At 39.2% G+C, this 26209-nt stretch overlaps 1 protein-coding gene across 5 annotated transcripts in view; it reads left to right on the plus strand.

Moving 5' to 3' along the window:
- The window catches only part of CREB5 (cAMP responsive element binding protein 5), a 257668-nt gene that overhangs the window by 162961 nt on the left and 68498 nt on the right, over window positions 1-26209 (plus strand). For all 5 annotated transcript variants that reach the window (XR_012054560.1, XM_032746734.3, XM_072925667.1 and 2 more), the window contains 2 exons: window positions 20068-20194; window positions 22291-22401. Coding sequence is in view for 4 of the 5 variants with exons in the window: in XM_032746734.3 (XP_032602625.1) it covers window positions 20068-20194; window positions 22291-22401 (238 nt within the window). In the remaining variant the exon portion in view is untranslated. The remainder of the gene's footprint in view (window positions 1-20067; window positions 20195-22290; window positions 22402-26209) is intronic.

Raw genomic sequence — 26209 nt, forward strand, 5'->3', positions numbered from 1 at the left:
AGCCAAATATGTTTTGAGTTTATAAACAGCTAAAGAGATTTTTTTCCTCCTCAACTAAGCATCTGAAGTTTTTGCTTATAGTGAAGTGCAAGAGGATTCTAAAATCCTATGAAAAGAGCTATCTCTGATGTATTTCTAAATTAGTCAGCTCTTTAAAAGTACCCTTCCCCCCCTCCTGTTTTTATTTTTTTTAAGTAATGGAATTAAACCATAATAAAATAAAATTTTGAGCCCCCCATGGTAATTTTCAGCATGTTTTGCAAAACTAGGAGACAAACTTTGTCCATAACCATGTGAGGGATCTATTTGCTAATATCCCTATAAGCTCAAATGTGTGTTTTACAGGAGCTCAGCTAGCAAAAGCTGCTCTCTCTATATAAGTAATGGCATATTAATGTCTTTTTACAGTGAACTCCCTGTATACCTTATCCTGCATTCATGTTTGTCCATTAACTAATGACTATCCAATATGCTGTCACTACTATAACGTGTAAAATCATGCACGCTCAGTTATTTTATTATTGCAAAATTAATAATTTATTATCAAATAGAACACGAAGACTGAGGATCTTTACATGACTCTTCACGGACAAAATGTTCTGCAGTGACACTGACTCAATCTTATATTTGTCTTCAGCTAAAAGACTCAGAGAAGCATGTTCAAATTTATGAAGTTTCTAAAAGTGCAGTCTTAGAGTGTGCAACCCTGTTCTCACTATGCCACTGGCACCTTCCTTATTGTCATGCATTCACCTTGTTTGCAATCTCCTTTCTTGTACTCTAGACCAGCTTTGTCCTTTTAAAGAGCTGCTCCTGACACTTCGGTAAATGTCAAAGATGATTTTGCACTGCTGTTGGACGCAGAGCAAATCACGGAATCTGGACGTGTGGTAAAAGCTTCCTGGCTGGAAGATCTCCTTGGAAAACAAAACAAAAAGTCCCATACTTTCCTGTAGAATATCGTATTTTCCCTTGAAAACAGCATTCCTACCCAGTTAATCTATTACTGAATCTAATCGGTCTTTAAGATAGCTTTGAAATAGCAGTGTTTGCTCTGTTTTTCATTAATACATTGATATTGATGTTCAGGTTTCTAACTAGCTGTTAAATTCAGTTAGGAAAAATCTAGAAAAGAAGACATAAAAGAGGAATGAGTTGGAGTATTAGGTTGTTTTTAATAGAGCAGGAACTGAAGAAAAACTGACAGATTTAAGGTTTCTTTTGTGTCATAGCTATACTTCATGCAGGTGAGCTATAACGGTAACCAGTTTTATGTGAATAACAGGCTTGTTGACTAGTGTCTGAAATTAAAAACAGTAATTTGGTTTAAGTCAATATGATTTAATTTCTTAATTGTTCTGTCCAAATAAACAACAAGGACATTCTCAGGTTTTCAAGACAATTACATTTTAAAAATAACTGGGTAAATTTCCAGATTAATATGGCATTTCAAACTGGAATGTTTAGAAATGCTAAAAATTTCTGTTTTTCCAAATATTCTATTCTTCTCCACTTCCATGATTTATGTTAGTTAATTTGTTAGTGAATTTAATAGTTTTGGTCAACCTGAAAGTGCTGCTCTAGCTTTTAAGCTTGGCTGCAATTTTCTGCATAAATCACAGCAGATACAGTGCAAGTGTATTCACTGTGATACAGTATATTTAATTTGCACATACTCTGTAGATAATTTAAGTCTCAATCTTAATGTAATTTCAGGGGTTTGAGGTGATATCAGGAGCCTCTATGAAAAGCTTTCTGTCATTTCTAACACAAGCATGGCACTATTCTCATGATGAATAGTAAGGGAGTTGGTGCAAAAAAGGCTTTTGCAACTTATTTTTTCCAGTATATCTTTGTCCTCGCCTGGTGCAGGTTTCAGGGCCAGCAATGCATTGTGCTTTACTTTCGTCATCTCTTCCCTTGGTAAAACTAACTGCAAGTTACTGTGGCTGAAGAAATTTTGCAAGGTTTGTAAAACTGAGGAATATTAAAGGAGGGCATGTAAATTCATGTAGCTGGATGATTGTAGGATTGGAGACTAGATGTCCGTAGAAGATGATTTAAAAAAACTTGTTTTTTCACCAGTGACGGATTAACAACAACTTTTCACTTTTAACAGCATTTCCAATCTTTCCAGACCACTAGGAAAGAGCTTGTTTTTGTGGAAACCTAGTGACCTAGAGAGTTAAACAAAGTTAAATATTCTCTTTGGTGCCTTTATTCCCTGGAGTTTCAGTGATTTGTTATTTTGTCTGTCTGGGGTTTTGATGATTTGAAATACCAAAGGGACCTGTAAGAATTTTCATTTTCACACAGTCCTAAGGACTAGTGATGAGTAGGGCAGGTGTGACTGGATGCCCACAATGTTCATTGCATCTGAAAATCATATTTTTGTTCCAATGGGGCATTCCTCAATTATTTTTTCTTCTTTAGGTACTAGTCGGAAATTAATGAGGAAGCTCATAAAACTCCATTTTAAGATTGCATTCTTCAAGTCATAAAATGAAGGTCCATTGGATAAGACAAGATGTACTAAATATTAAACACATAATTCAGAATGACTATTTTTATTTAATGGCCTTTTCTTCTCAGAAAAGGGCACAAATTAAAAATATGTAATCCTCTGTCTAAGAGGAAATCCATCAAAACCTAACAAGTTTTCAGATTTTTTGTTTTCAGTGAATAGCAAGGTTTGGCTATGGTATACTTTCAATTGGTAAACTTTTTGTCCCATAATGTGGAGTTTTCATTTTGTTATTTCTCTTTGTGCTGATCCTTGATATGTTCCTTAAAAAAAAAAAAAGTCTGAGCAGTTAAACCATATGTTTATATCATAGCTCCTAATGTCAAAATTTTAATTGATTTTCTCATATTAAGGGTTAGGAGGGGGCTGTATCATGTTCCACTACGTCATAAAAACAAAAATATTTAAAATATGTTTCAAATAAAATGAAGGGGGAGAAGAAAAAATGCTTAACTTAGAAAAGATGTGGGATTCATTAACAAAGGAAAATACTGGCCACGGACCAATGGCAAGCAAAATGTTTTGCCAGCAGTTTGCAGTTCACAGTCATCATTGCATGTCACTCCGCCTGCTGCACCAGCCCCTCCAACCATATAGGCCTTCCTTTTAAAGAGAAACCTGTCTGGTTTGAGTTGAATAAATTAATTTGGGTTTACTTAGTTTAAAAACAAAAATATAGAGGCCCCAATTTTATTTCATTATGCCCATGGGTAAAGCAGTCCAAGGTAATTGCAACCACAGCGCTGGTTGCTCTATCTTAATTAAAGAGGGTTTTTTGCACAGAGGTTTTTGCACAACATAATAAAATAGTTTGTGGTCTGGCTAGCCTCACTATCACAAGTGTACTCACTTGAGAAATTGTCCAGCTTTTCCAAAAGCTGAGGCCCTTCCACTGGAGAGGAAGCATGGAGCTGCTGAGCAGAGCACAGGTAGTTTACAGTAAGGGCACCATCATAAATCATGTAGCAAACAGCCTTTCATACAGTCTCGTACACTAAGTGGCAGCTTGTCAGCAGCAATGAATCTGGACTTCACTAGGTCTTTAAGCAATAATGTGCTCTGCAACATGCAACACTGGTTACACACCTGTGACCAAATGTCTTGCTTTTCCAAACTTCCCTGGCAGTGTTTTAGTTTTTGTTTGTTTATTTGTTTTTGTTTGTTTGGGGGTTTTTGTTTGCTTTTTGTTTTATTCTTTGGTTTTGGTTTTTTTTTTCCCCTTTGGTAGGGGGATGTCTCCTTTGCAATAAATATGACATATTGCTTAACAAATAATTTTAAAGAAAAGGCATCAAAGACATTTAAATAATGTACTTGGCATGCTAATTTAAAAAATCTCTGAACTCAACTCCCAACAAGCACGGGTGAGATGGCCTGTTATTAGAAAAGTCAAAGGAGGCATGTTTGCTCGTTGAATAAATCAAGTAGCGTTGTAAAAACACTGTCTCAGGGATGATTAAGGGTAAGTGTTTTTCATTACTATGTTAAGTTCTCCTTTCTGTTGTGGTGCTTTTTATATCACATCAAGCTTAGCTATTTGCTTATGCTGCTTTAAAAAGCCTCAGCCCATCACTTACTTAAATCATGACCCAGTGCATAGATTCAGAAAGATAGCAACCCAAGCTAACTTAACTTAATGCTCAAGAGCCTGACACCGGTCCTTCCTTTGTAAGCTCTCTCTCTATATATTTGGTAAAAATGACTCAAGTTTTTCAAATACCAGCAGGCCAGATGCCAGGGTGACTCAAATCAGTAAAATTTCACTGCTTTTAACAAATTCTTCTCCCTACCTGATGTTAATGGTTTCCTTCAGGTTGCACAATTTTCCTTTTTCATAGATCTGAATACTCTGGTTCTGGGGCCACCAAAAAATTGTCCTTAGCCAGAACATAGTTGTGCTCCCTTGCACATTGGCAAGGGCACAGTTCACAAATATTTATGAAACTAGCAGGAAGGGTCTCAAGGATGTCATAAGGAACATCAAAAGGTCCCTAGATGCCTTACTCAGTGAGATACTGGCTGGGGATTTTGTTTTTTTCTGTTGGGGACATGGATTCTCCTATGGAGGGATGAGTGGCTTTAGCTTCAACTGCTTGAACTGGCACAGTTTCACCTGAGCTTGCATTTGTGGAGAAGGAAATGCCAACGGGTTGTGCACTGTACCCCAAGGCAGGGCTCCAACCAAGGGGAGGGCTTCTCAGCTACATAGGAGCTGCTTTGAGGCACCACCAGCAGTGGCTGCTTGCAGGATAAGGGAAGATGGAGCATGTGTTGTTTGATAAAGCTGAAGTATCTTCCAGCCTCCTTAGGCATGGCTCAGGTCCTTGGCAGCACTGGCTACATAGCTCTGGGTGTGTGGTTATAGACAGCTGGGCTTCCTAGAGGTCTTCAAGCCTAGAATGAACCGTAAATGGGGAGCATTAGCCTAGAGCTGGACCTCAGAGACTTCCATCCTCTGCTCGTAAGTTCAGAACATGAAAACACTGGCTTGCTGTCCACTCTGTGTGGCAAAGCTGAAGCAATAACACCCAAATATTCTTCTAGGACACAGCTGCCAAAGAAACATTTCACAATGAACACAGAGGGGCATCCCTGTGGCAGCCTCAGCTGAGGTGCTAATGATTTCATAACCTGTTCTTTTATTATGCAAGCTACAATACCTGCTGAGACTGGTCAGCATGGGAGCGCCTGGTGCCAGGACAGGAGCCAGGGCACAATGGTGGATTGATAATTGGTTTTCATGTGGAACAGATCTGTACTGGCTTTGAAACTACAAGAAAACAGCCACTTTCCATTTGCATTAGAGACTTCTTATGAACATATGAAATAGACATTTATTGTGACCATAACACTACTGCAAATTAAGATCAGATCCCAAGTCCTCTGTGAAAAAGCTGCTCATTATAATATGTGGAGATGTCAAAAATGATACTAAATGACACTTAACTTTAAATCCCAAGCACTATGCTTATCCATAACTTAGGGTTAAATCAACACTGTAAATTAGACCAGGAGCTAAGCAAGGTTTACAGAGGTGGGGGATGTCCCAGTAGATGTATAGCCACAACCTGAAGAATAAACAGCTGGTTGTATGTGTCTGCCAAATATGAAGTGTCTTGCATACATATTGCTGCATTTTCTTTTCTCAAGTCACAGATTACCTTTGTTACATAGCCTACATGGACTGGGTCAAGTTTATATGAGGTGCAATGTTGTTGATTCAGATGGTTTGCTGTTATAGAGAGAGAAATAAAGGCAGATTTCTGGTGTAAAGGTACACATATTCCTAGATGCTTAGTCTCATCAAATTTTATGTACAAGACTTTTTAAGGACTTGTTATCTGGTAGGGTAATACAAGGTCTAAATCCATGCTTCACAAAATACAGAGACCAGGGGAAAATAAAATACAAACATGCTGCTGACCTGCAATCTGACTTTTCCCCTATTCTTTATGCTTATCATATTTGCCTTTTCCATTAAAAAAAAAAAAAAAAATAGAACAACAGCAGAAAATGTGGAGCAGAGTGAGTAAGACATGGCTTCCGACCCCTGGAAACCAGCCATACTCACTGCTGTGCAAATTCCTGCTGCTCTCCGAGCTGAGATCATACTGTTGGAGATGGCAAGTGTATAGAGCACAGATCTGTATCTTTCTTCCATTGCTAAATATTAACAGTAAGAAATAAATGCAGGTGATGCAACAGGCTTTGACTGAGTCTATTTATGTGACTGTTGAGATATTTTAACCAGATCAGTAAAATATTTGGCTCCCTGTGACGAAAGCAAATAGATATGATGTTAGTGCAAACTGAGTGGAGCTGCCACTTTGCTGTTTAGGTAAAGTTAATATTTTTTAACATGTTCACCTGCAGTGTATTGATATGTCTCAGGGTACATGGGACAAACACTTATTTTATAGGAGACATCTGGAGAAGGACACATCTCCTTTCCATTATTCATCTTCTGCTTTGTGTCCTCCCTAAGCTGAGTTTTCCTCTGCCCTCCCAACTGCTCCAAGCAGATAAAAAAAAAAAAAAACCTCACAAAACAAACTAATAGTTCTTGAATGTCAGCATGCACTGACTGTCAGGCCAGCAGGACAAACAAATTACATTGTCAGAGGCCTTCCACTGACAGCTCCAGCCTACCTGTTCCCACAGTTAAAATCTGGAAACTCTTGATGCAAATGCTGCAATTGAATCTGATGGCTACAGTGGCACTTCACTGAAAAGTGGTACTTTAGAGTTGGATTTTGCATCATTGGAAGTTGATGGGAGTTGAAACAATGTGTTTCTGGGAGGGCATTTTCCATCCTGCATGTCCACAGGAGACTCGGGTCACATCTAGATCATTGGCACTACTTCAAATGTGCAAATGCAGCAAGAGAGCTACTTCTAGCCTTGTCAGCCTGGCCTTTTTGAAGTATTTTATGTGAAGATTATTTCCTCCTGCTGAATCATTGTGTTGAAGACTGTGGGGTGCAATATCTTTAAGTTATCCAGTACCCACAGAGTTTTAAAATTCACCTGACTCAACTTTTGTCTCTGCTGATCATAGTGCTGGTCTTTTACTTCTCCTGGCATGACAACTTTCTAGTTAAAGCACTGTTTCAGTGGCAGTTCTCAAAGGAAAAAAAGTGGATAAAAAATGAAACACTTCAAATCATGACTATTCATGGAGCATGCAAGAAAACTTACAGTTCATGTAAAGACATTAAATAAATAATTAGCAGTCTGTTAGTTCATACTGCAGACCCTTGGAAGGTGGCAGGATGACCTGAGCTTCTTTAACATGACTCTTTGCTGACCATTAAGCCCTTTACTCTAAACTGGTGCAGAGGGTGTTATTTTAATCTTCAATGCAAAGTTCTGCTTTTGGAGAATGTGTCCTCTTTAAGACAGCATTTCTTTGAAGACAAAGGTAAGATAAAATTAAAAAAACCCAAAGAACAAACAAACAAGACACCCCCTCATCTGTGAAACAGTAAACCAAACACATCAGTACAAACTGGAAACAAATTGGAAGGTAAAGATGTAAAATAATTTTTTTTTTTCTTAGTATGATGTAGCATGTCATTAGCAGGCATTAAGTCAGTATTCAGGGTACAATTTAGGAAAATGTCTTCATAGGGGTCACACGTTTTGATCGGTCTCATTCTGTTCTAAATGACTGTATTAGCAGCACTCCTGTGAACTTCAATGGCAAGAGCATCATGCCCAAAAGAACATCTGTCACCTCTCCTTGTCTTTCTCAACTCAACAGTATGTGCTGCATGAGGCAAATAGGCTGAACAGAATAGTGAAAAGGTGCTTTGCAGGTCAGCATAGGTTTCAGAGACGGTATCAAGAAGAGCAAGGGTAGAGTTTGGCCAGGAGAAATTTTGTGAATATTATGGTGATCCATAATTTTGGATCTGCTTCACTTCATAAGCTAATCACCACCGGGGATTAGGACAGTTTACTTGGTAGCAATTCACAGATGTCAAAGTGGAAAATGGGGATTTTTGTTTTCTTTTGAGGCATAAGACACAGATCAGTGTCAAAGCTTGTTTTACAACTGGATGTAGTGCATGTTACATACTGTCTGTTTATGGAGTGTGCGTGCATGTGTGGGTATGAGTGAGATTCCCAGTTGGTTTAAATCCATTGTCTTTGGCAAAGCTCTGTGCTGTAAACCATTGAGAATTGGCTCTCTCGCTGTTGATGTATTCATTCTATTCTTGTTTTCTCAAATGATTGTGTTAACTGGGCTACAGCTCATGAGGTCTCTTTTTTTTTCAGGTTTATATTTCCTCAGCAATAATTTGGTCATAAATAGGCACATTTTGGAGATTACCAGATAGGTTAATGTGGAAATGTTTTTAGGAGAAAAGTCTTGAATATGATTTTTGAATATTGTTTGTCTCATTTTAAAGACTAGTTCAAAAGAGAACATCAAATTCCTGGTTTAAAAAAAACAACTTAGAAATACTTACCTTCTCATCTTTTAATTCCATTTCCACTTGCTTCTATTTAGAACATTTCATAACAGTAAGTATCCTTTCTGCTTTAAGCTAGAGAGTAAAAATAAAAAAGTGTGGTTTGGTATTTGCATTACTGGTCACTTAGACTTGCTCCTTTTTATCATGTATATTGGCTGGTTTGTATGCATATTTCTTAAACCAAGATTTAAGATTTACATGTTATCTAGAATTTGATCTATAACTTGAAAGGCTACTGTAGCCACAATAAAAATGAAAATAACCCTGAACTGTTGAAAATTCAGCTTGAAGCACCCGAAGTTGTAATGACTGCAATAGTAGTTTTGTCGATATTTATAAATCAATGCAAACCAGAAACTGGATGTTTTAATTTAGTACAGTTTCAATGTAACTGATACCCTAAAGTTTAGAGCTTTAAGGTTTGTGAAGTGCAATGTTATTGCAGGGCATGCATCCAATTTTTAAAACATTATATAGATTGGAGACAGATGAGCTTTTCAGAATTATTTTAGGCCTATTCTGATTGAATGCCTGAGATGCATTTTCCAGTGGAAATTAATTGCATTGATGTGAAAACAAATGAGCCCCAACCTCAAAATTACCTGCAGGTTCCTGCTTGAACCAGTTCTTAAAAGAGTGGGAATGGGCATGGATAGTGACTGGGAATTATGATGACAATGTACACTTTGTTGGTAGAATAAAATAACCTTTCTTCTATGCGTGCTCTTTTTTGCTGTCTCTCTACACATGCATGCATAGAGAAATTTTCCCATGTATCTGTGGCTGGACATGAGTGGACAATGGCTTTTATTTGCTATCATTGCTTCCCTTTGCGTGCTGCTGGAAACCTTTGCTGGCCTGTATCAGCAGCTAAGTGTCAGCAAAACCTCCCACAGCCACTACCTGTGGTGACTCTGTTGTTGTCATGGGGCATTGCTGGAGCATACATTTCTTGGGAATTGTGCTAAGTGAATTTATTAGTAAATAGCAGCTACCATGATTTCCACCCTTCAGTGTGGTTTGCCTTAGCTATGTAAAAACTGTATTTGTGATTTCTGTTTCTTTGACTGATGCTCACAATCAGTGGGTATCTCCATGTTAGAGGTGGGCAGAGAAGGCATCGTGAATCCTTTAAGTTATAAGAGCAAGCAACACTGGCTTGGAGCTGGTCTCTGTTGAAGTACAGCTGCAGCAGTTCTCCATGACTTTGTTCTGTGTGCCTTGAGATTCACCTCTTCCCTGTGCTTCTCATAATTTGTACTTATATAGCTGTCCGCTGGGATTTTTGGCATGTTTAAGAGATGAAGCGTGTGCAAAGGTTCTTACCAAGAAGTGGCATATATTCATTTTGATTTTCATGAAAGTTTGAAGGGAATCAGTGGAGTGGGTTGGGGGTGGGAAGAAGGTCACTGAAGATACATACCTATTTGGCAGCATTAAAATATTTTTGCTCCTGGCAATGACTTGCTGAACAGATAATTGAAAGTACACCCTCATGAATGTGTTACTCTGCCTCCTCCCCCACTGAAACGACCAGCAGCTTTGAGACACTGCGTGTATTTGGGGCTGTGACCATGGTGGGCCATGCTAACTTCCTCTAGGCTGTAGAGAGAGGCTGGCACCACAGGAACAATGTGCTGATCGCCAAAGTGCTTGAGAAGCAATGAACATTTAAAAGCACAGTTACTCTATGGCAATCTTGCTAAAGGATAGGATTAAGAGCTGGATTTTGGCCTGATGCTGATGTCATATATCATCTGAGAGTTTTTCAGGCTTCTCATTTTCAATTTTGCTTATTTCCCACTTTGTTTAGGAAATCATTTAGAATTATCTTATATAATGCCTTTCTTAAAGATTTCTACAGTGTGTGTTACTTTTATAGTATTTTTTGTGTTGAGTGTAGAATTTAAATCTCTGTAAATAAACAATCTCACATGTATATACATCTACATATTGTCTTCATTAGTGACTGTGCTCTGCTAACCAGAGCAAACTGTGCTTTCCATAGTGGATACAGAAGACTTGTGACTTGTCAGCAGGAGACACACTGAATCTGCCAGTGACAGATGCTGAATTGGTTTTCTCTCATTTAGGCTGTTTTCTTTAGTCAATCTATTTTCTAGCAAAATTGTGACCAAATCTCAGTTCCGTGCCCAGCTATATCATTGGGGCTGCATGTGCTGTGAGCTGTACTGCCGTGTGGTCTTGAGACTCAGCAACATTTGGAGCCACTGTCTTTGTACAAGCTCTAGACTGATGAGCATGAATGAAAAACTGATGGTTACGGTTTTATTCGTTTATTAATATGGAGCTGAAGAAAAGTGAAGATGCAGATTAATAATCTTTTAATTAATATTATTTTATGGGGTCTACTTCATCTTTTTGTTGACTACCCACAGCAGCTGTTTTTCTCCGGGGACCTAACTGAATTGGTCATGACCAGAAACTGGCCTTCTCTTAACTAGCAATCGTAGTTTAATTAATGAAGGACCCTTTTCCCAGCCTCGTTGTGCACAGCAGCCTTTCTGCTCTAACTTTTACAACACTGGATGTGGGGGCCCACAGGGGCAATGTTGAGGAAGAAAAAGTCAAGAGAGGTAAAGCCACCCAAAGTATTAGTATAGCAGTGCTGTCTGCCTGCAGGCACATGAAGACATCAGCAAGTACATCTTCCTTAGACACCCAGGCAGGCAAACATATCTGAAACACGGGGGCATGAAACTGCTGCCGCAGCATCCATCATCCTGTGAAGGACAGTGAAAACATGTGCTGTCATCTTTGACATTTTAATTGAAAAGAAAGCTTACACAGATTTCGACCTTAAGCAGTATGTTTATACAAGTGTATACAGAGAAATAATCTGTCAGTTCAGTGCAGGCTCATTGCTATAGGAGTTGGTTTAGTAGCTGAACAATCCAACATTAGCTCACACACCTTGCCTTGTTCCATGCCTCAATAATTTTTAGTAGAAATACTTGCCTAGAGGCATGCAGTTATTAAAAAAGAGGCTCAGCTTGCTTAAAGTCTGGAATTATTAGCTCATGGTAACAAGCCTGCACTGGAGAAACTGTTGGTTCTTTGTTTTCATAACTTTGCTGTAATTCACCATCTTATTTTCAGAGACAAACTTCTGCATTGTTTGGGAAGTTAAAAGAAAAAAAAAGGAAAAAAGTAAAAGAAAAATAAATCACATCAAAAATATTTTAAAATATTTTTATTATAAAGAGGGTTTACAAAGCTCTTTTATCTCAGTATTTCCATTAAATTGCACTGGTCAAAATAATAACATTAAATAGAAAGACAATTTTGAGAAATTTGTTTTACCTCATAGGAATCAGTTACTACTGAACAATCAGTGAGAGCTATCTGAAGGCATCCTCAGCCTTTTAAGAGGGAACTAACTCTTTAAAAAAGTGCTTTTTCTCCATCCTTTTTGCAACCTATTATCCCTTTCAGATGCAAAGCTGTGAAGGTCAAATAAATCCATTTGCACTGCTATAACATGTGTGTGAAAGGAGTCACTTGAGCAAATGAGGGCTCTAGCACCTTTAGATAGCTCAAACCTGGCAGAAGAGTTACATGGTGTTCAGTTGTCACTTTACCTGGATGCTGTGGGTAGGTTTCTTTCCAGCTCTTTGACCTGTTGATATTTTGCTCAACAAGCCTCAGATTTTCAAATTTTATGGATTTTGCTTGTCAGGCTGGAATCTTAAGGCCAGATTTTAAAAAGAATGGTCATGTTAAAAAGTGTTTTTTTAAGCTTTATTGCTGTTGTTATTCCTGGTTTTAAGTCAGCTGCCATTTGATGTATTTGTGTGTTATAGCTACCTATTTTTTCAACGAAAAATGATACACCTTTATTTGTGGGGCTGCAAAATAATTTGTTTTCCTGAAGAACTAAGCTTGGTTCTGTCTGATCTGAGAGACTATGGTGGCAGTGGAATCAGTTCGACATCGTTGCTTGCTTCTATGATCAAATCATATTTATATTGCAGTTTTTGGGTTTATTCCACTTCTCTTTTTTTCTTATTTTAATGCAAGACTGTGTTTTTATATGGGCTAGTTCTTTATAATCCTTGAACCTGCCTTTTGCAGTGTTTCCCTGTTTTGCTTTAACTATGCCATTATCCTTCACATACCATTTGTGAGTTCCAGCTGTGTGCATAACACTGTACAGAACATAAACTTCTCCAAGGAGGTTATAGTCTAAGAAACCATTCTAGCTTTTCTTATTTTTCTTGTAATGGGTCATGCAATAAGACCCAGTGAAATATTTAGAGGGAAAGAAAGATTGAAACCAGCAGTTTCCAAGACCCGTAAGAGCCAAAAGGCAAATGTTAATGGGTTTTGTGAGCCTTCCAAGGACCTGCTGGTCCTTGTGCTGAATTTGTAGAGGTTCCTTAAACATGTGTTCAGGAAATATAGGTGGCATTAGCAGAACTGGAGTTTCTAAAGGCATGATTTATCATTGACTAAACCTTTAAATAGACTTTGGCCCACTAAATACATGATGGGTCTGCTGATTTGTGGGGCTTTTCTCCTACAAGCTCAGGTGAAGAGTACAGAGTTCTTAATGCAATTTGAAGGCATTTTTCCACAGGATGATAGTATTTTACTGTGTATATATATATATATATATCCATTCTCTGACTGGTTCTTTTGGTTGGTTGTTTATTTGTTTTACTTATTCTTTCCCTTCATTTGGGTGTTCTGTCCTTGTGTATTAGAACAAGAGATCAAGAATACGTTTCTCATGGAGTTGCTTCCAATGAACAGCTTCTCCCCATGTCACATTGAGGGACATTTGAATTGAGAAATAACACCTCTTTAGTTGCTTTTGACTTCTGTTCTGTATCATTTCATATCTGCATGCTGCATCTTGCTCCTTTTGTAATGCTTGCTGCTGAATTCCTTCTTCTTCTGTGCCAATGTACAGCTTGTTACCTCAATTGTGCCAGCTCTTCTGAGACACTTACATGGGCTTTCCCTTCACTTCTGAATCAAACATTTTGTCTTTAAGACTTTTTGAAGCTTAGCCTTATCTTATCTCAGTCCTCCAGTTTCTTATTACAGTGTCAAGCATCACTTTCACTTTGCCAGTGTTTTTGCCATCAGCTGGTTTCTCTTTCTCAGGCAGAAATCTCTTCTTATCCAACACTGGGAAATACCTAAAGGTAAAAAATATATAAGTACATGCACACCTCATTTAAAAATCTCTACAGAAAGCATAGCTTTGTCTGGGTGCTTCCTAAATCCTCTAAGTTATGAGCCACAATTTTCCCTCTCTAGAGTGTTGCCCTTCTTGTGTCTCAGTTTTAGCTACTCCCTTCCTCTTGCAAACTTCCTTGGTCCTGTCATTTCTGTGCATACCAGTTAAATAAAAAAATACAAAGAAACAGAAGGCAACCAGAGTTGTGCTTCTAAATTGTTTCCAATTCTTTAGCATATTTATTTGCTTGTGTGTTCTATCTCCTTCTTCAACTTTTCATCTGGTTTGTGTCCCTAGAATATAAACACACTCTGTATGAATTGTCTCTTATCTGTGTTTGTACAGTGCCAGGCTCAACGGGGTCCCAGTCTCAACTGGGACCTTTGGGCACCACCACAGTATAAATGTCTGCTACTGATAATAATAATCTGCCCACATCATGCAGATGTCTGAATTATCTGAGAAATACAAACAAGGATCTTTACTAGGTTGGCGGGGAGCCATAAATTCTAGGTGCCAGTTTTCTTTTCCCCTGAATATGGTCTGGCTCCCTGAAAAATCCTGGTGACATAAACCTCCCACTTCTTGGAAAGCTTGGCTGTCTGGTGGTGATGTGATTAAAACATCGTTAAATATGGGATACAGCAGGTCAGGTGAGGTCCCTTGCAACTATGTGAGGTATTCCAAGTACTGGTTTCATGCTTTGCTATTGCTTTCCCTTGTGTTTATTTTTTCTTTCTTCCTCTGAATGACAAATGAATAAATGGAAAGTAGACAAAACTGCCCTACTTTGAGGGTGGGAAATAATGGATCACAAATAAGGAAAGCCCTAATTAGACTGGTAGGTTTAAATAATAGCAATGTGGATCAAAAATCAGCAGACAAGCAGTAAATGAGGCAGCACCTCCAGTCAGAACACATTTCTCAGATTAAAACATCCCCTCCATATCTTTGCCTCTGACTAAATTATTCAAATATTGAAAGCCCAGGACAGCACTTGGGCCAGGTACTCTGGCTGCAGTAGCTGCTGTAAAAGCAGCTTGCAGCTGGTCTGTGGAAACACATGCTCCAGGAAACTTACTTTCTGCAATGAAAAGTTAAATTGTGACAGTACCTGGCTGTCAATGAGACTTTCAGAGGGTAGACTGCAGCCAGCTGTGCTTATTCTCAGTATGGTAGGCTACTTGGGGGCTTAAGCCTGAAAGCCACCCAAACCACATGCACATACTGACATCTCTTGAAAATATCCAGACTGCTGGCATGCAGTGATTGCTCCTCATTACATTGATCATAACGGTATCATTGCTGCCTTATTCACCTCTGTCTCCCTATTGCTTCAAATCACTATCCCTCATTTTTTCCTTGATTTCCAAGCTTTTTGGGGCAGAACCTCACCCACCTCATTATTTTAAACCGAGGCTTCTAGGCACTATTGTAATAAATATGTAGATACATGCATGTTTATACATATATATAAAAATTATAAAAGTCTGATCAAGGGTGTTGTGTAACAGCAGAGTGGTACAGAAATCCCTCAGCCAGTCCTGAGCTGACATGGCAAATTTCCACAGCACAACTAGCCACCTGTGGGATGCTCTGGTGTGAGCTGGCTTGGTCCAGGCTATGGAAAGTCAAGAAATGAGTTCCTTTACTCCATTGCAACTGGGTATGCTTTTGGCTAAACTTTTTCCACAGCAGAGCTAGCTGAAGAGGAACAAAACGGGGTTGTGATGTAGGTATTCTTGATGACCTTGCACAAGTGTTACGTGCAGGGGAGTAAGGAGCAGGAGAGAGGTTGTGGTAAGACCCACTGACCTGGAGTGCTTTACCATAGTAGAAAGCATTCTGCAGTGATACTTTAAATAGCATCAGTCCTTTTGCACATAGCCCCAAATGGTCTAGGTCAGTAGGAGCTTACTCTCATGAGACCTCAGCAACAAATTGTCATCTGCCTAAATTGTCCTTGAAGACTTCAAGTTAAGGGAAGCCTAGTCTTTTTATAGATGAGTGTAGTGTTTGGTCATCAGGCATCAATGGCATCATATCAGATGGAGTATTTGGTATTAATCAAGGAGGCAGACACTGAAGTATATATCCTAGATATTTGATTGCATAGAGGAGTTATCTTTAATCATTGGGTAGAGTCATATGATGGAACATGATCGAGTCACCATGGCTTAGCAGGGTACCACCCATCTGTTTAAATGTTAATAAGGGTGACTCATGGTGTTAGCACGACCATGCAGAGGAAGAAGAGCCAACATAGTCAGTTGCAGCAGCTTGGCAAACGTGGTATTTTACTAAGCCATCGTAATGCTGACTATCCAGGCCACGTATGCCCAAGGAGACAGCATACAGATGCTGGCTGAGACCCCATCATGTTCAACAGCAGGCTTCTGCTGGAACACAATAAAAATTTCTAAATTCAGGAAAAATTTCATGGGTAGACAGATTTTCAGTAAGGTTGAGCATCTGCCAGTTCTCTATCTTACATGTCCTTTATCTGTGGGCTGTTTGCCCAACAGCCCTATTTATTTAGCACCACAGGTGCCAAGGAATGAAAATCTCCCAGTCAGCAATATTGATTGACAGGCTGCAGGCAGTACATCCTCAGCATTTACAGAGGAGCAGATTCAATATGTCCACCAAAAAAATAACAATTCTAAACTCTCACTGATTTTCTTTGCTGCCAGATAGAAAGCAACAACAAAAGAAATTGTGTTGTCCTTGGAAGAGATGTCTTAGACAAACTGAGTATCTCAGTCTGTACAGTTCTGTGCCATACACATTCCCTGAGCTCTGTGAGAGGGAGTGTGCAGGAGCACGTGCTAAATCCACAAGCTGTAATAAGTGTAGGAGCAATGGAGGTACCCATGAGTACTGCCCAATGTCAGTTTCCCTGATACGGGAGCGGGGGATCCAGAGTGCATTATGTGGAACTTTTATCGATGGCAGGAGCACTACAGGCTTTTCCACAAAGAGGCTCAACCTTGAAGTGCAAGTCTTCTCTGACTGCTCTGAAACTTTTTTAAAAAGCAGACTTCGGAACAGACTAGCAGCAGTGTAGTAAGAAAAAATACCTGAAGAATTGAAGATTTTTTTTTTCTTCTAGCTAAGTGTAAAGTATGTGCTTTCCCCTAAAATGAATCAGTGTTAAAGGTAAAACTGGGGACAGCAAGGAAGCTTCTTTGCCATTTTAATAAATACCAATAATTCCCTTTTGCCCATGACCCATATTCCCAAACTCATTAAAGCAATTTTGGAAATTTTTTTGGCTTTGGAACATATAAGCAAAACCCAAACCATGCAGTCCCTTGAGAATCACTTGCACAAATTGTATAAGTCAGGCCAAAATAAGTTTCTGTCAAACAGCCTAACACCTAAACTTATTAGGAAACTGGTGAATTGTACAAAGGGTCTGTATGTAGTCACTCTCAGAATGAATAGAAGTGTGGGGGGGCTCTTTTCATGGTGCTTGTTGACCCCACTAAAAACTCAAGCGGTATTTTTATTGAATGTGTGACTCTGGCCAGTACAGTTCCCATAGATTCTGTTCCCTAGATCTAAGTTCCCACACATCTAACCTGGTGGGCAGAGTGGGCTGCAGACTGGGCAGGTGGGTGCACACCTCAGTCTCATTCCAGGTCACCAGAGTGCACCAGTGCTTTCTCCTTTCCTGCCCACTCCTCCCTCCCACCCACTGTCTAGAAGGGAACCCCATGGGGCGTCCCCAGCTGGGGTTTCAGCACACTCTGTTCTGCCCCTCAAATGCCCCAACATGGGGCTCCAGCCCTTCTTTCTGGCACACGGACTTTAATGCATGAGGTAGAGAAGACATATTTGAGTTTTTTGTCAGCTGCTCTGCAGGGCAATTGTTCTAAGATTTCCTCCTCACATTCAACCCAATATCTCCTTACTTCTTACTTTTCAAAAGAGGATTGAATCTATTTTTCATGATATTTTGACCCTGTGCTATTGATTTGTCAAGTCCTCATGTGTGAATGAGTGCTGGTACGTGGAGCAGCTGAGTTTAAGTGGGCAGTAGAATGGGTCAGAGTCTGTGTACTTTGAGGATATTTTCCAAGCTCATTTTTCCTGCACTTCATCCATTCCATTTATGCCACCTCTACGGCACCCCAGGCTCAGCCCATGTGCTGAGCCAACAGTAGAGCTGCATATCTCAGAAATTCACTCATGCTCCCTCACAGAACTTACTGCACTCTCTCACAGGATTACACCACACATTTGGAAAATGTTGTCTTGAGATTTTTTAAGGTGATATGAAGATGTAAGTACATCACATTCCTCCATCAGCAGATAACAAGGGAAGAATAGGAAGAACTCCTTGTCTGTATCTGAGATACATTTGTTGTTATTTTTGGGCTTCTTTCTTCCCCTCCTGAATAAGTACTGTATGTGTCTGGGAGGATTTTTAAAACATCCTTCAAAACACAGGCTTTTTCTCTCCACAGAGAACCAAGACAAAAGGATGGGTTCAGTTGTGTGCAGCTGCTAAAAGAGGGCAGCTGAGGGCAGAAGGGTGGGAGGAGCAGAGTGTCTTAGCATGAGGGAATTGTCAGGGCAAGGATTTTGAGGTGGCATTTGTTGGGATAGAGATGTTTCTAGGGAAACAGGGTTGAAGACATGAGTGTTGAAGGACTGCAAGTCCAAGGATGGGAAATACTTGGGAGTTTCAAAGAAAAGGGGATTAGGTGATTTGAAGTCTTGGCAAAAGAGAAGGAGACTTGTATGTCAGAAGAAGGTGGTTTTGCCATCAGACAGGCACCTACACTTTGGGACCCTGGGTGTGGTGTCCTCCAAACTGGATATCTGTGAATCCCATCACTCATAGCCTTTGAGCTTTTTGCACAATATTTGATAGCTGGAAGTGACAGCTAAAGTTAGAGGAGGCTTGTATGTGTTAATAGCTGCCAGTACGACTTGCATTTGGAGGGGCAAAACCCATCATTTGGTGTGACACAGTTCAGGCCAAGCAGGATAGTCTTACCTCTTGCTCCTCTAGGGTTATGACTCAGCTTCCCCTGACCAGGTCAGCCCAATTTTGAGGCTTTTATGGCTAGTTGTGGATTGATCAGGGTAGCAAAGGATGCTTCTGCCAAGGCTTTAAATAACTATGATGTTTAGAGGCTCAGACTTTTGCCATGATAGCTCCTGCAGAGGCTCTTCAAACTCCCAGATTATGCACCCTCTTCTTCAGTTTGTCTCATACCTTTAGGGGCAATTCTCCGTCCCAATAAACAATCTAAACCATGTGCTATACAGAAAAGCATTCTGTTCTCTCAGAACTTAACACACCTTCTTGTACTGTCGTTGTTTGTTGAGGCACTGTATGTGAGAACTTTATTTTCAAGGTTTTTGAGCTTGAAAAGGTAACAAATTACACTCACCCAAAACTTCAAGCAACTCACATTTTTTCTTCAAAACTAAAAAAAAACCCAAAAACTCCAACAAACAAAAAACTGTTAACATAATTCCCAAGGTCACATTCTTAAAGGCTTTTTTGAAAGTATAGTCCCAGCATTTTTTAATCCATTAATTTTATGATTCTCCTTTGTGAGTGGGCATGCTTTCTCACATGCAGCTTTCCCTGTGCTTAAAAATATCCTTCTAAATCTTTTGAACGCCTTTTGCTAAAATATTTCACTCTGCTTTTCTGTAGTATATGCATTTTGCTTTCATAAACTGCTTAATCTGAATGTAATTTTCTTAATTTTATTTCTACTTTTTTTTTTTTCTTTTACATTTTTTGTGTCCTGATGGTGTGCTAAGTGGTAAAATGAGTGATATTGTTTTGGAACAAAGGCTGGGTTGATTTTCACAGGAGAGATAATCAAGAGTGATTTGAAATGCTCATTTTAGAGCAACATATTTACAGGTGATACAATTTCAAAATTAATTTAAGAGTGGTTAATTTTCTGTCATAGTCTGTAAAACTATCATCCAGATATTTTTGTTCCTGAGGGCTAAACTTACAGCAGTGCACTAATGATAGCAGATTTTTCTGGTTTGTCTGTGGAAAATCTTTTTTGTACCATCTTTTGCTAGCTGCTATGCTGTGCAGAGGTGCTTAGACTGAGACCAGCTGATAGGTTTACATTCATATTATATCAGATGAACTATGCAGGAGCTTTAACTGATAAAGAGAATAAGGAAGGTGATTCATCTCTTCTTGAAAACTTTATGTTCCACTGATTTATGCAGGAAAGGACAAATCCTGGATTGGTTTATCTGTGCCTGCTTGTCTGGAGCTGCCTGTGCCTACCAATGGCTGGCAGACTAAGGCTTGTTTTGGTCTTCACAGCCCATGAGAACTTTCTTTTCCTTTCTTCTAGGCCTGTCCCAGGTTCTCTGTCTTCACTACTGCACCTACACAACCGACAAAGACAGCCTATGCCTGCCTCTATGCCCGGCACCCTGCCCAACCCTACCATGCCAGGATCTTCTGCTGTACTCATGCCTGTAAGTTTTCTTATTTGGCTTTTTTTTTGCAGGGTGGAAAGTTGTGTTATGTTTGAGTCAATCTAAGCAGAGGTGAAAGCCTTCTGGGTTTTGTAAAAACCTAGTGTAATAAGGAAGCTGGACCTTCTTTGGTGCTTCACCTTAGACTAGAGTATTTCTGATTAAGTTAATGGGATGCTAATTAGTGTGAGAGTGATTAGAAGCAGTTTACACGAGACTATAATTTGTAATTCTCATACTTGTTCATGTAGGTGAGATCAGTATGTCTGTACTGGAACAAAAAGATTTTTCTGAATTCAGAAAAAAACTGAAAAAGTAATGTACATAAGTTATGGCCAGTGAACTCTAAGTGATCCTCTTGTGTGGGAGATAACCACTCAGCAAGAAAGAAAGGCAATTTACTTTTCTGGCTTGTTAACTTGCACTTATTGAGAACTAGGTAACAATTGCTGCTCATCTTTCATCATTTCTGGAGGGATAGGAATATTTCCCATTTTATAGAAGCCAAAGGGTTGCTTTACAACTGTAACTTCAAATTTTAAATTATTTTAACCATTTAACCCTTTCAATAGAAGACATTTGGGTACGTTAGGGTTGGAGAAAAGCAAGGATGACATGGGGAAGAGGGGATGGAGAAATGAGAAGTTTTTGCTACATTTCACTGTGTTCAGTTTGCAAGACAAACCTGAGAGCAATTGACCAGGGAGAAATGCACTTTTTGTTCTGGCTTTGCTGGATCAAGGGGAGCACTCCACAGAGATACAAAGATTCAGGTTTGGCTGCTGTTTGAGCAAGCATGAATAAGTTATTAATTATTAACTTGTCAATAAGGCTCTCCTGGAATATCGATCAGGAAGTTTAACAAAAAAAAAAAAAAAAAAAAACAAAACCCAAAAAACATAAGATGCCATTGTGGGAAGATTTTTTATGGCATGATTCCCAAGGAACCCGAATGCAGCAAACATCCAGCAGAAGTGTAAGTACAGTGGCTTCAGTCTGCTGCCAGGGAGCCCTTTGGGCATCTTTACTTGCAGGCAGGCAGGTGTGCCCTGGCTGTGAGCCCTGGAGGGATGAGCGTGTCAGCACTGGCTGTTCCTCCTGCCCCACAGCACTCCTGAAGGGGCTGCAGGGGAGATGGCAGTGGGAGCTGCTCCTACCCCATGGAGAAATGAAAAGAAGGCTTTGCTAGCTTTTCTCTGCCAGGGGACAGCGGTGTATTCGCATTTCCCCAAAGCCCAGCACCCATTCTTCCAATCATCATGGAGGGTGGGAGACAACGCTTCACCACAGGGCACAAAAAAAATAGTTCCCCTGCTTATATGGCTCAGAAGGACCCCAAAGTGTCTTTTTTGTAAGAGCCAAAGATTCAGCAGACTGGCTCAAAGCAAGGTGGGATGCTCAGCTCTGTCTGGAAGCAGCACCATAACCCTGTTTTACCAGCCCTTATTCCTCTGCCTTATTGGGCAATACCCTCCAGGAGAGGTTTTACTGCCATTAGGTTTTATTTGTATCACTCCCTCCCAGCCTAGTGAGACTAGCTTGCAGAAAGGGCTCTGAACAGCCAGGAGAAGTTTTGCTTTGTTTTTTGTTATCTCAGCAGAGCATGAAAGCTTCCCTTACAAGACATGTGGAAAACTCTTCCCAGCTGAGCAGTCTGAGTGAAGGAAAAAGAGCCAACTTATTTTCCATATGCTTGAGATTGTAGATTTTTATTTATGCTTTTAACAAGCGAAGTTGGGCTGCACTGGGAGGGGAAGCTACAATTTTATACAGTGATGCTTTTAAAACCACTTAACTTTGAGTGTTGTTATACTGAAAGGGAGAAAATCATTACAAAAAAGCACAAACCTGGGTGGCTGCTACATTTGTTTATTAAAGAAACCCTTTCTTTATAATTGGCTGTGAGTTTTCAAGGCCGATTCTGATGAAACACACGCCTACGTGCATACACATATGCAATTCATGACACAGATTGTTATTTTCCCAGTCATGACTTGAAGAAATAAAGCTGAGTCCATTTAAATAGAAACTGAGAGTAAATTCTTGCAAATGTCTCCAGATGTTTTCAAAGCTTTTTTTTTTATTTCTTTTAAAAGATGGAGCGACAAATGTCAATGAACTCCAACATCATGGGGATGCAAGGGCCGAACCTCAATAATCCATGTGCCTCACCTCAAGTTCCCCCAATGCATTCAGAAGCCAAAATGGTAAAAAGAGAATTTTTTGAAATTACTGTATTTTCTCATATTTCTGTTGCATACCAGTTACCCAGACAGTGGAGGGGGGAGAGATGTAGCCAGACACTGCTTACTTCATTCTTAGTCATACGTTATACTCTTTTTTTAATATGCTGTAGTAAATTGCCTTTGTGCCTATGAATTTTCAAGTTGTTCTTAGTCCTAACTGAACTCTTGGTGAGGGGGAAGTGAAGGGTGAACTATCCGATCCATACTGTGCTAAATAGGATTTTTGGTGCAGATCCATAGAATTTAAGCAAATGGTCTGGTTGTTTCTCTAATGGCATCTGTGTTCCACAACTTGAAAGAAAATTGTCGGTTAATAAAGAGTGGAGTATAAAGTGTGTGCTGCAGAGGGAGTGTACGTAGTCCTTATTTTTTTCCAGATAGGAGTGTAGTGTGTCAGAGAAGCATACCAGATAATATCTGTATCTATCTATCTCTATCTCTATCTCTTTCTCTCTATCTCTATCTCTATCTCTGTCTCTATCTCTATCTCTATCTCTATCTCTATCTCTCTATAAATGGGATATTTTCTTTTTCTGGAATGCAACAGAGGTGTTCCCATCAAAAAGAAGTGTCAGAATTTGAACAAATGTAATTTATTTATACAACTCAAACGTCATAACAAAAAAACAAAATTGTTTTTTAAAGTTGTTCTACATCTTAAAAAATCAAGGCTTCTCAGGCATGTGTACTGATATAGGATTAATGTGGTTAAACTAAACTAGAGGTGGACATATGTAAGTTTTCCCCAGCTTTATATGCACTTTTGTGGAGGTATTTGGGATTAAATCCTTAGAATTAAGTTATCAGTGTAGAAATGCTTTTCTTTTTAAGTTGCAGGACTGCCATTTGCTGCTGTCTAATGGAAATTGAAGACAGAAGTTTTTAGTTTTAACTCTGTAGCGTTTTTATCCTCTCGAGATATCTCATCATAGTGAAAAACAGGAGTAACTTCATTGAACTTCTTTCAGTGGCATTTTGCCAAGGTAAAATTGTCGTAAGTGAGAGAAAGAAATCAAGCCAAAAAAGATTAAGCAACCACATATTTTTATATATTTCTACTTTGCATGACTGGTGCAGCTTTTAAAGTTGTTGTCATCCATCCTGAGGCAAAGAAAAATATCTGCTTGTCTATGGGTATGGTGCATATAAGAGACTCTGGGTTAAAAGCAAAAACACATATGAGTTTATTCTATCTCTGTTTTCTTAGGTTGGGTAGGTCATGCCTTTGCCTCACTGTTGGTCTGGGTTAGGCTGTTAACCCAACCTCTGTTAACACTCTTTCTAAAACCACATTCTGTAAACATGCAGCCATTTGGCCAGAAGAAGAATGATAGCCAAAAATTGCTGGCTCCCCCAGCCAAGGAAAACCTGTGGTCGAGAGTTCTCTCTGCTGTACCACACAGTGACGGTGACATGCCAAATGGCAACAGCATCTGCAGCAGAGCTTGTTAAAAACTTTTTGGAAGAGGCAAGTGTTTTTTCAATGCAAGTGTAGCTGAGCCAAGCTAAATAATCCTTGGCTGAATAAATCCAAAACTGGCATCTGTTTTGGGGACTAAAGGTTCTGTAGTTTACTCTCTCCTCACACCCCCTGCCTCTTTTTTACTGGTAGTGTGAGGCTACTCAAGAATAAGATTAAATTATTGGTGCATATGGTGAAAATTCTGTGCTTTAATAACTGAAACTGCATATTAATACAAATTACCTTTTAATCTGTGTAAGCAGGTTTTGTCCCTAAATCAAATGTATGAAGGCATTTTAATGTATGAAGAAATTGCTATCAGTTCCAAAATGTAGTGTAGTGAACAAGCAGAGCCTTTACTTCTGCCACTCTTCCAAGAGTAGAAAAAAATCTGCACACATTAACTCTTTAGAGGCATAACTCAGAGTTCCAGAACTTTTCCTATTTTCAAATGCAGGTTTGGGGTTTTAAAAATATTTTATATTTCTATATTCTAATTCTATATTTTGTTTCTGTATGAGCACACATGCAATGTAAAAAGCCTCTCAATTTAGACACTGCTTTAAGGAATATGAATCTATTAACAATACTCTGCCTGAATACAAAGTAGGAAATATTCAGAGCAAAATTTTTTCTTACATGCAAATTCATGAATTTTAAATCAGAATAATCTGTGTTACAGGGATTAACTATTTCACTTTTCCTCATACTTAAAGCATGATACTTCACAAACTCTGGTGACTTAGTTAAAAGTTAAAAGTGAGGGTGCTTAGTACCTTATCAGACTGTGTCCTGCATTAGGAAAGAATTTCAGATTTCCCTGGATTCTGCTTATGCTATTACTGCTGGTGCATTCAGCATTGCTTATGCTCTCTTTGGCTGGCCTACCCTGAGAAGAATGGATGTGTCCAACACCAGACAGAATCATCTAAGATGCTTGTAGCTAATGACTGAAGTAACAGGAGAAGTCCAGGGGACTTTGGGCCTGATTCATCAGGTGCCCGAATCCACAGGGGTATCAGCACTTTTGGGAAGCCTATGTGACAGAATGCAGGACAAACTCCTCTAAATGTGAGACCCAGATGTGAGACCAGATCCTTCTGGCCTCATGGCAGTATGTACCTGAGCACTGCAAGCACAGTTTGGTATGCAGCAGTCATAACACTGTTTGGTGACACGTGACTTAATTTGTGTCTGTATTTGCATGTGGATAAATAATATCAGTAGAGATGCTGTGTGATGCCTGGTTTTTAAAAGAAAGCTGATAGATGGCAAAAGATTCGCACCCTTAATTGGTTTATAGTGGGAAATGGAAGCCAGTCTGATAGATATGGAAGCCATTGTCTGATATACAAGCAGATCTACACACAAATATAGAATATGTGTGGCATTAATGTAATGTTTCTACAATAACCAATAGATATTTTAATCACCTTCTATCACCTGGCATTTATGGAAAGCCACATTCTGCCACCCAAGATACTTGCTTCCTGGTTTAATTTTTTTTCAGGACAACATTCCATCAAGTATTAAGGTATTGTAGGTGACATCTCAGAACTGATTTAATTTATCACAGCAATCCCAGTTTCCCTCACAGTATGCCTCTCAATTAGGTTATCACATAATGCTTTAAAACTGTCCTAGTAAATGAATGAGTGAACATCTAAATCAATACTGCTTTCTTAGATTCACAGCTGAGTGGGTAAAACTCTTATGCTGCCCACCAAAAACGCACATAGATTTTATATTAAAGTATATTGAACTGGAAAGAGGAGGAAACATATAGCTCTTTAGTGTACATGGTAAAAATATGCAGAGTCACATGTGTAGCATATTAATATGTGGTTCAGTAGGCTGAAAGTATTATGAAGTTGGAACTGTTGGTGGTGCCTTTGCCTGAATATACTGCCTACATACAGCTTGGTTTTGCACTTTCAGAGTACTGGAGGTTTTAGAACTCGGAAGTGCAATACTGTGTGGATTACTGGAGTGAAAGATAAATAGTGTGCACTGAACCACTGAGAGCCTGGGTGACAGCAGGTCTTTTCCATGGAGCTGATTCCTTCCTATCTGAATTTTGCTAGGCCTTGATCTTTATCTGCAGAAATTTATGGCTTCTGAAAGAAGGTTTAAAAAGCAGACTGGCAATGAAAAAATTGAACTTAAAAATATTAATTTTTTCTTTTACACTTTCTGTCTGCCACTTGCTTGATATGTAGTTTTATAAAATTTAAATTAAATGTTACATGTGTAACTTGGCTGTGCCTGTAATCCTGACAGAATGTGTATGGTTCTTTAGAAAAGAAA

The sequence above is a fragment of the Taeniopygia guttata genome, chromosome 2 (genome assembly GCF_048771995.1).
Source record: "Taeniopygia guttata chromosome 2, bTaeGut7.mat, whole genome shotgun sequence".
NCBI classification, from domain to species: domain Eukaryota; kingdom Metazoa; phylum Chordata; class Aves; order Passeriformes; family Estrildidae; genus Taeniopygia; species Taeniopygia guttata.